General features: G+C 42.2%; 1 protein-coding gene across 1 annotated transcript; it reads right to left on the bottom strand.

Annotated features, from left to right (window-relative positions):
• Positions 1-111: 111 nt before the first annotated feature.
• Positions 112-9,802, bottom strand: LOC139812040 (pancreatic lipase-related protein 2). The gene is made up of 7 exons (XM_071776668.1): positions 8,577-9,802; positions 7,121-7,392; positions 6,587-6,857; positions 3,716-3,955; positions 3,405-3,638; positions 2,422-2,749; positions 112-1,915 (listed from the first exon to the last, which is right to left on the bottom strand). The coding sequence occupies exons 1-7, from the start codon at positions 8,737-8,739 to the stop codon at positions 1,810-1,812; spliced, it is 1,614 nt and encodes a 537-aa protein (XP_071632769.1). The 5' UTR covers positions 8,740-9,802; the 3' UTR covers positions 112-1,809.
• Positions 9,803-11,007: the final 1,205 nt, after the last annotated feature.

Below are 11,007 nucleotides of genomic sequence, written 5' to 3'. Positions count from 1 at the left end.
TTATGAATAGAAAGTTTTGATTTTTTTTTCCAAGTAATCCATCGGAACGGTCTGATAAATCGGATATCGGATTGCGAAATGTATGCGGAAGTAATATGGTATTGCGTGAAATATTTCTAAATGAAGTTTAATAGTAAGAGAAACACACGACCACTATGATATACAATCAATTCCGAGGAAACGTCAATTCGCTAAGGCGAAGAACTGTACGCAAATACGTGTAATATTATTAGACTATCAAAATCCAATCCTGACCGAACTGGCGTTTCCTCAAAAATGAATTTTACTTGTATGTACATTTCCACTTAAGAATAATCCTTGTCATAACTGAATCACGAACTTATTACTCTATACACGTATGTCATGTAATGAAGTGTTTGTGTATAAATATGCACTGGCTCGAAATTAAATAATTCATATATTATGTTAAAATATTCTAACTTAACTCATTTCCTTAACTCAGAACGTTCTCCACACAGATCTCACTTCTTTCCACGTTTGGAACGGGCCGTGTTTGCTAAATCTATCGATTATGAAATTTTTGTGATCGAATCGAATCAAACGCTTTCGTAGGGTAATTCGTAGATTTTTATGGCTCATTTGGAACCCAGAAATCGTACGCGCCCGGCCCACTTTGCGTTTCGCGTTGCTTAATTCGATGCGACCGACGAAATTGCGAAATTTACAAGAACGTCTTTGCCGTCTTTATAACGAAATAAACAAATATTTATCGTGCGATAACTGTCACGTTAAATTATCAATTAAATACCGCCACTAGGTTCGGCAGTTTATTTTTGCCTTTTTTTCCGTTGTCAAATTTATTGCGCGATGCCAAATGTCGTTAGTTACGCCATTGTCGCCATTAGTTCTCGCATAGCTGAGCAAAGTGGGATTGACGCATTTACGCGGTAACAAATTACGGGGTCAGCGACAATGTACCGCGCGATGCGATGACGACGACGACGGCGTCGCACGAAAGCGTCCGGCGAAGGAAAGAGAGAGAGAGAGAGAGAGAGAGAGAAAGAAAGAAAGAAAGAGAAAGACCCCGGGCGCACATAATGACAGTGAAAGGATCGTGACTTTGCCATTGGTTGCGAGGGGAAACCGAGGCTATTATGCCCGACTCGCGCTCGTTCGCCTACGACAGCCGCAAAATGAGCAGCTCGGATCGAGTCGGAAACGGAGTTTCCGGAGATTAAGCCCCATACATATATTCTCAACTCTCTTTTATCGATAAAAGCGCGCTTTTATTTCTGAAATGCTATAGTTCATGTTACAACACATGTTATATAACATCTCAGAAATCAATGCACGCATTTGTCGATAAAAGTGAACACGGGCCTAAATGTCATTGGAGTGAAGTTAAGTCCCGTAGAGATTATGGAGACTGACCGTTTAATTTACGATGATTATTCTAAGAGCTCTATGCTGAATGATGGCTTTTCCTATGTGATATTATAGATTGAATACTCTTTTTTCGTCTGCAGCTTTTATACAAAGAGGTAAATAGAAAAAGCTCTGCAGCCTCCAAAAGACCGTCATGTTTTCTTCGTGCAGCTAACAGGTCTTATTTCGCTATAACGAGCATTTAATCGTCGATCTCATTACGAGCAAAATTTAAAGCTATTATAATTTCAGCGATATTAAATTTTCATTTTACGAACATCAGGGCAAAGTGTAGAGATTATTTATAGCTCGCAAAAATCCAGCGTTATGCTCAACGAAATTATATTAGCTTCAATGAGATTTAATCCTTGATCGCGAGAAAGGATGAAGGAACGACACGCGTGGATTTCGTCATTGGATCCTTCACGTAGAAATGGTGTTGTGTTCGGTGTTGCGGCAGTTTTCCGTGGTCAAGATCTTGGGTTGGTTAGCGATCAGAGTCTTCGTTTCATCAGGACACAGAGTAACTCTGAAAAAAAAAAAACCATAAAATAGTGTCATGAACAATAGGATTTAACCGATTACGCAATTCTATCTAGTAATTCTGTTTAATAATTAATATGCAATCAGAGATCGTTGTGTAATTACTTGTGCAATTATGTATGTCCGACTTTATAAATGCCAGCGGCTCACATTTATGACGCATCGCGCCGTACCAACTCTTTTTCTTTCAACAGCAACAAATGTCGCTGTCGAAACGCTCGCGCATAATAAAGACGTGCGATGCGCTATTGCACGGAAGACAAGCTATGGTGCGGCTGTAAAGCCGCACAGAAAGCTATAAAAAGACGCAACGTGCGAGAGATAGCGCACGGGCAAGGGATTTACGATTATTTCCTTAAGCCTCGCATGCGCGAGGAGGACGTCGAGCATATGCGAAACGTCGCGTGTTCCAAGGATCCTCGCGATACGCGGTACCAGGCTCTTTTCGTTAGACATTAATTCGCCGACAATAAAGAAAGCGAAGTTTCTTACTCGTGATCGGTCTCCAGATTTTTAATGGTCAGCGCGTCGATGTAAGCTCGCGGCGTGTGCAGCAGCCGCCACGTGAGCGGGTTGAAGACCGACGTCTGGTACTCCCAGGTGATCTCCACCGTGTGCGGCCTCCCGACTACGTCGCCGGGCAACACGATCGTGTGCGTGCTACCGGGCTCGTAGTACTTCGACGCCGGGCTCAGCTGCATCCTTTCGGTTTTTTTGCCGTTCACGCCGATCACGCGTACGACGAACATCCCGACTTCCCCGCCGTGCAACAGACTCTCGTTCGTTTGGGAGATATTTATCGTCAGCTTGTAATGAGCCTCTGCAATTTCCACGACATTCTAATCATTTCAGTTTCAGTTTTGGCTCGTTTGTGAAGGCAAATGAATTGCGTAACCCACGCTCAATTACTACTTTACCCAGAAAGAAAGAAAATCTATAATCTTGAAATGAGATATATTGCGTTAACCCTTAGCTGGCACACTGGGGCCGTTTCAGACCCCACCACTAAAATGCTTGCTGCGAGAAGGCTGTTGATTTTTTTTATTTAAAAAATTCCAAGATAGTCTTTCGAATGTTGTTTTAACAGATGTCATAGGTTATTTTGATAAAATGTAATATTAAGTATGAAAAAAATTGGAGAACGTAAAAGAAAACGAAAAAAATGACTGTTTTCACTCAAAAATGCAAAACTCTTCCATTTTTTAGTACCATTTTCGTACTATAGGGGGGCTTAAATTAGAGCTGAACTAGGCTGGGGCGTTTAATACCCCACAGTGCCAGCTAAGGGTTAAACAAAGAAAAACTACTTGAATGAAGTCATTTATGTAGTTCAAACAAGAAAAACAAGTTAAAATAAAAAATTAAAATTTTTATAAGAATTGAGATTATAGATTCTTGCATATATACGAGTATATAAGTCTTGATTTGACACTTCTCTTCTTCTGTGTGGTAAATAAATGAATTGCGTTACTAACTGCAGAACGGCTTGTCACGTCCAGTCATCAGGTATACAGACGCGTGATAGTTCCCGGGCTGAGCGTCCAGCCCGAATCTGGGACAATATTGGTTCACGCAATCGAAACAGCCGCCCTCCTGGAATTTGTCCCAGGAGCGGCACGGCACGGCCAAGAACGGGCACGGCGAGTTTATGCTCTCGATGAAGTACTCGTAACTGCGGATATGGTTGCATCCCAGAAACCTCTTAATCCCTGCGAAAGAGGAAGCGTTTAATGGTGAAAGAATATTTCGAGGTCGTATATGATTAATAAGCGGCTGGGAAACTCACCGCGAAAGAAACTGCCGCGTTCCAAGGTGATGGAATTGAGCACGCCTTCGTTACAGCCAGGCTGATTGCGGCCGCTATTCGGATAGAAATCGATGTGCCCAACCGGTTGCGTAATGCCGAGGCCACCGCTGATAAAAAGATTGCAGTCGGTGTGAATGGCTGTCACGAATGTCGCGTCCGTCGGATCCAGCCGCACCATCGGCGAGGTGTTGCTGAAGTGCGGTTCCGCCGGATCGAGGCCTTGCGAAGAGAAATTTGTAACGTGACAAATGTTGACACAGACCGCCGAAATTTACTGCCGAAATCGCGGCGCACGAATTTGGCAGGGAGCACGCGAATACGCCGCAATCGCCGCATCGGCGAAATAAAGTCATAACAAAGAGAACGAATTCTGCATTGGAATTGGACGTTGACAAAGAATTGCTGATTTTTTTAAGGACTTCTACAGAGAATTGTATTTATTTTTTTTTCGCTTATGATCTAAATTTTGTCGAATTTATATGTGTATCGATAAATATAATTAATACCTAATAGTTACGAAATTATCTGTGTCGTAACAGAAATTTTCAATTTATGTTTCCGTGCATGTCGGCGAAACTAACAAGTTTTGAAAGCATGCACGAACTATATATAGAATATGCATCGTTCTGCGATCTAATGATCGCTCGTCTCGCTCGACTTATGAGGCACACATGGTTCAGTTCATATCACGTAAGGATTACTGAACGCCTCGTCGTAATATCGCATTAGATTGCGCAAAGACGGAAGTTATTTGCGGTTCGTAAACAATACGTTAACCGCTTATCCTTTTTACGGAGGAAAATCATCGTTGTGATGTTCTTATGTCACGATGTGCAACGCGGAAAATTTATTATTTAATAAATGATACTGAGCGCAGCGAACTCAGAATATTCCACGTGGAAACGATTAATTTTTATACGCGGCGATGAATTGACGACGAGACTTGCATTTCGCTACGACAATTTTCCCCAGGACGCGCTCTTTCACGCCTGTGATTGATGATATCCCATTATCTTTCTCGTCCTTATTCGGACGAGGCCTATCCTCCTGCTATCCTGCCACTTCTTGGGACAACGTGCTCTCTTATTCTGGTTGTTTACCGCAATCTCGTCTCCGGATGTGTCCAGGAGCCACGCTTCTCGCTCGCATCCTCGGACGCATGTCTCGTCCTCCCGTCGACCGTGCTCTCGCCGTTCGCGACTCGAGACCCGAGACCGACCCCTCTCGTTAGGGGATGTGTCCTGGCCTTCGTGGTCGCGCCGAGGCGGAGAGAGGGCGTCGATTCGCCGACCCTCGGCGAATTCTGCGAGTCGCCTCGCAGCCATTGACGATATAGGCCCCGCCGCCGCCCTTGTTAACACACTTCGCGCCTTCTTCTGTTATCCTGGTAGTTCCCGATGGGATCGATAGCTTACGTAACGACCAAACCCGTCCACCTCCGATCGGGTGCGTTCAATTTCATCGATTCCGCCGGGGGGTAGAAATTTCGCGGGGCTCTACTTCTCCCGAAACACAAACTCCGCTTCCGTAAATTTCTCATCGATTTGTCGTTGCCGTCGTTGGTAATGCAAATTGCATGATAACGGTGCCGACTTACGACGAAGAGTCACGCAGAAAAGAAGACACAGAGTCCTCACGTGACGATTGTATCCTGAATTTACGATTTCCAATTTCGTTGTCCCGTTGTTGCTGCTCGATATCGTAAGTTACATAAATCGATGGCATACAAATCACAGGAAAGTACAACGAAAGTTAACATGATTTTACAGTCGTTACATTCACGGTAACGACGATTGTCCTCTATTTGCTTGTCGCAGCGAGAGATATCGTCGTTCGCTCGAGTCTTAGCTCATTACTAGTTTGAAAAAATTTCACTGATCATTTAAATTATAAGTGTGCGTAATGACAACTCTAGATGGAAAGTTGAAGTATACGTTTCGAACATTAAAACAAATTTTTCATATCCCTCGGAGATTCTGCACGCGTTCGCATCCTCGCCGATCATATAACTTCATTTGTATTAAATGTAATTATTTTTATATTTTATTAAACTTATTGTAGAAAATATAAAAAAATTGTTTTCCTTGCTTTCGAGACTAAAGTGAGTTTACAGCTAAGAATGACGTTACGGTTCGAAAAATCTGAATTTTTATTATTACAAATTTCGTCATTATTAAAATCATTTTTCGCCCCTATTTTTACGCGCTTAATAACGCCTCGGAGATCGACCCATCGGACCTTTTCTAGCAAGACGCTTCTGCGGCGACTGTTATCCTGATCATCTGCGATTCAATCGGCTATCTTCGTAATGCTCCGAGCTGTTTGCGAGCTGCAGGAGGGGACAGACGGACCACTCGACATTGACCGATTTCAAGCAGAAAAATGAGGAAGAGGAGAGAAAAGGCGGCCGGCCGCGCCGTAACGACCGCGCGCGCGCCTTCGTACCATTCTTTCGCATATTTCCTATGACTTCATTCTGCGTCTTCCTTTCTCCTCCTCTTGCGCTTTCCTTTTGCAATCGCCTCCTTCAGCCTTGCATAAGGAGGCTTTTGACACTCTTCTCTCTCGCAATCGCTTCTCGAACGGTCGAACCTCTCATGAAGAAGCCCCTGGCTTTCTTGCCGCGTATACGTAATCTCTTCGGAGGATTATTTAATCAATCATTTTTTTATTCTTGCTTATTCATCCGCGCCATATAAAGACTTGCTTGCTGATTATTGCGCTTGCGATTATATATATGACGAGGCTGTGCGATATCGTGCAGTATGGAAAATTGTTACTCGCGCGGCAGTGAGTAATATACATTTTGTATATATAAAAAAAATTGTATCCCGATGATTGATCGTTTACCTGTGATTCGTGCTAGTGTATACGCGTAGCGGTTTCGCAAGTTGTATCCCACGTAACCGCATGTGTGAGCGCCCAGACTGTGCCCGATGCAGTGCGTCTTCGAGGGTGGTAACTTGGTGACGTTGATCAGCTGTGCCACCAAGCGAGCTGTCATCGCGCCCACCAGCCGCGTGTTCGCCACCGCCTGCGTGTAGGGTGGTCCAGCCCCGCCGAGCCAATTGACGATCACGACGTTGCAATCCTCCCGCAACAGCAACTCCTTCATCACTCTCTGTCAAAACATTCGCGTGAGTGAAGAGCTTTACAACAATACAACCGTAAAACCTTTCTAAAGAACGAAACATGTGTAAATTATGTATTCTTTTTATGAAAAGGAGGAGTTAATACAAAAACTCGATACATTTCGTAATAACGAACAAATTAATAAATTCCTATAAATCTGAAAATATTTTTAATCTCGTTAATTATAAAATTTTTTCTTCTTGAGAGACGTTTACGAAATGTCGACTTCTCTAAATCTCGAGAGGCACTCACCAAAACCCATGTTTTGTCTCCGTTGTCCAAGAACCCGTGGATGATGAGGTACAAATTTTTATTCTCGTTCAAAGGCGATTTCTGGATCGTCTCGAGGCTATCGATCTTCAATTCGTGAGGGTTCTCGGTCTGTTCGCGTGTGTAAAGGGTGTAACGAGGGTTGATGCTGTCCGGACGTGCGGGAAATGTGGACACCGGTCGGTTCTCTCCGGACCAAGGTGCGCCGATGTAAAAGCAGCCGAACGGCTCGTAACAACGCCACATAAACCATTCTAATTAATAAAAAAAAGTACTCTTTACTCCCTGTTTTTAACCGCAAAAAAGATTCAGTGCAATAAAGCAATCTAAATTTAATTGGCTCAACTTGAAGATCGATTTTATTAAGTTTTTAAAATAGGTCAGGCAACCATCGTGAAATCTTTACTTAGAAACAGAAGATAATTAAAATAAAAATGTATAGAGGCTCTCTTGAACAAATCAAATAAGAATAATGAAAGAGAGGCACGGTAATTAGTGCGCAATATATTATATTATTAAATAGACAAATTAAATAAAGTGGTGTTAAATTAACAGATTGCAAAAGACAATTGTTTCTGCTTTGAGTCCTTGAAGAACTTAAATCTTATACAAGAACATTTAGAAATAAAAACATATCGATTACGCCTGCTGATTAAATAATATACGCTTATATATACATCGGGCTACCATGTCCGAGGCGCCTGAACGTTTATCAATTACGAAACCGTTAAGTTTTGTAATCTCATCTTAATCACTTTCGTCAATTCTATAATTATCCCTCAAATTAATGTCAAATAATTTGTTGTAGATAAGAAAAGGTAATATGGAACAATCGCAAAATTCTTCTGCGTTTAGGAGAGACTACCGTTATTCGCGCCGTGAAGTTATAGAAAGTTTCTCAGTGCGTCCGTACGCAAATATTTTGGTGTACGTATATCTAACTGATTTGTTCGCCGTCCTTCACTAATATCAACCGACGTTTCGAGAGACCAGCGTTACTACGGATTACTCTTCAGGGGTTATCAGCGCGTCCACGACATATCTCCGCACGCGGCTCTATCAGTTCCTCGAAGACCCCGTTGATGTTTTGTCTCCGTGTTGGAGATCAACGATTAGTGATCAGCGCATTATACGATGATAGCACGTGACTGTATACATATGTATAAGTGACTAACTTTCATTTTATTCATTGCAATACCCTTCCGACTTTTGTCTTTCGGGGTATTTTTTTAAGTCTCGCCACTCAATGTGAGACTTTCAAATCAAGTATGACTTTATCGCAAAAAAAAATATATAGGAGGCGGTAACAAAAGATTATTGTTTGTTCCGTTTTCTATACTCCCGTTCCTTTCACGAAGTATTTTAAATAAGTTACGGAGAAGTTACTTTGGAAGTAAAAAAAAGATTATAAGAAGAATCTTTCATAGTTGACACTTACGATCGTCAAAATCGAATTTGTTCTCGGCCTCCTCCGGCGACAAGGTCGTCGTGGTGATATTCTGAGCTATGCTAATATTCTTTGGGTCTGTTTTTTCGGGCAACGTAGACATTATTTTGGCCGTGTACGTCAGCACCAACAGAGTCTCGTTGAGAAAAGACATGTTGAAATATTCTTCGTATATAGCGTATATACCAACACACAGATCTACAACCTTCACGTTGATGTATATAATTTACACTTGTCACAGTAACTCGCTCTTCCGTATTACGCTAATTTTATTATCGTGATTATCGTACTATTCCACCAAGTTTATATTTACAACATTGGCATTTTCAGACGGTATATCGAGTAAATTATGTTATCACAGTGTCTTAATGCCAACTTAATGTTAACGCAATGTTAACCTAACGTCTTCTGTGCGAAGGCAAATTATGGACTATATAATAAGATTGTTATTCTTATTAACACTCTCTTATTAAGAATGTTATTCTTCCTTATCACTTCACTTTCTCGAAAATTGGCAGTCGTAAATATCCAAGTAGCCTGGATCTTCGAAACTCTTCTGATCTGTTGAACGTGGGACACACTTTTCGCTTTAAATTCTGCAGAAATATAATATAAATACGCTGCGACGTCCTTGGCGCGTGGACTCTACGAAGATCTCGTGAGCTCTAAATGTCTGTCTCGTCGACGAAGCAATTCATCACTGCCAGTCCGCTATGTAAGCCGCGCGATAAACAGTAACAATAATGAAAAAAAAAATCGATTGACGCAAAAGCGCCAATGATAGCACTCGTGTCGGCGGCGCGGTCCCGATATTGAGCGTCCGTCTCAAAATAAACGAAATAATCGCGTGCGCGATTCAGTCTTACGGCACATTAATTGACGGTGCTATTTCAAGCCGTTAGCGTTCTCTCGATTCTTCTAGAAATGTAGAAATCTTTAATTAACTTTTATAATTAAGCGATCTTCACTTTTTAAATGTACAGAATTATAAGTTTTCTAAATAGTCTTTCAATTTAAATACTTTTAAAGAATTTTTAAACCACACTGAACGCTGCGAATAATTTCCTTTTCGATCGATCTCAAAGATCGAACGAACGTTCTGCTGACACGCCGATTACGCTGAGACAAGAAAGATCAAGACGCTCGAAAAGCGTCACGGCGCGCGTCGGTGACACGGTCACGGTCAAGCGTCCTCGATGATCTCTAGTCCTCCACTGATCGGCCACGCACTAATCACTCAAATTTCTGCTGACCCGTCTGAACTTCATGTTTCCGCCCCACTCCTCGAAGAGAGCTCAACTGGGAGCTCTCTTTCTCGGGGCGATCCGGTTTAAGATGGAAAGACGAGACAAAGATCGCCACGTCGTTCTAACAGATCCCTTCTCTGTCACAAAAGTGCGCCGCATTTTCTCAAATTTTCCGAGACAGCCAATATTTCATAAATATGACGAAAATTATTGTAAAAGGATAAGCTCGCTTGATATACCTATATTTTAAAAATATTTACCGCAATATATAGCAAATATTTGTTCATTTATTACGTACATGTTGACATAAATTGATATATGAGGCACAGAATTCCACTATCTACGAGCCAATTAATTTTTCACAGCAGTGGTCCACAGATATTTCCCAGTTTCATCGATTTTCTCGAAATATCGAACTCGTGGGAGAATTTGTCGAAGCTGACTGACGCTTTGTGAGTTAACAGCCGTTCGAGGCAGATCGTTAAGCGGAGAACCGTTTCTACGGAATCCGACGGGGTATCGTCGAAAGTGCCTCAAAAGGACCGACCTTTTTGTGGCAGCCGCCTCTTCGTGGAAGCGCGTCTCTTCTCGGACGATACCAGATGATAAATCCGCCGGTAGTCCAGTGGCTCGCGGCTAATTAAACCAGATCAAAGACCACTCAAGTGCTCGTTAAGTCGTCCCCGTTTTTCCCCCAGTTGTTGTTCCCAAGTAAGCGCGACAACCGTTCCTCGCCAAAGTGCGGCATCGCGCGATCGCCGCATGGCGGATACGTGCAAAGAGACCGTCACGAGAGTTTCTGCAGGTAAGAGCAAAACGCATAGCTCCGTTGCATCGAGGTCGATCTTTGTTCGTTGGCGAAGACGAACGTCGAAGCAGGCTTGCGGGAGTGATTTATATGCACGTGGAGAATGCTGTAAAAACTGCAGCCGAGACTTTCGTGCATGGACTTGAGATTTCGTAATAGATCCTTGAATGTAAATCATTTATTTATATTACCATTCAAACTAAAGTTTACGAATAAAATTATTTTAATAATTTTTGAACTGGAACAATATTATTTTAATTCTAGCTTTCGGTTTATTGAATAATATGAACGGCAGCGACTGTTTTCTCAGGCAAAGATTCTTGTGTTTGTAGCGAGGTCACACGAAGCATATATATTTGGTGAATTT

The sequence above is a fragment of the Temnothorax longispinosus genome, chromosome 4 (genome assembly GCF_030848805.1).
Source record: "Temnothorax longispinosus isolate EJ_2023e chromosome 4, Tlon_JGU_v1, whole genome shotgun sequence".
Taxonomy (NCBI): Eukaryota; Metazoa; Arthropoda; class Insecta; order Hymenoptera; family Formicidae; genus Temnothorax; species Temnothorax longispinosus.
The sequence above is the reverse complement of the archived record's forward strand: the minus strand, read 5'-3'. Positions and strand labels throughout refer to the sequence as shown.

Excerpts from the sequence above, each read along its gene's own strand:
- LOC139812040 (XM_071776668.1), bottom strand. The coding sequence starts at position 8,739 with ATGTCTTTTCTCAACGAGACTCTGTTGGTGCTGACGTACACGGCCAAA. Across the intron at positions 7,393-8,576 it reads CAAATTCGATTTTGACGATC|AATGGTTTATGTGGCGTTGT; the intron begins GTAAGTGTCAAC and ends TTTATTAATTAG. Across the intron at positions 1,916-2,421 it reads AATCTGGAGACCGATCACGA|AGTTACTCTGTGTCCTGATG; the intron begins GTAAGAAACTTC and ends TTTTTTTTTCAG.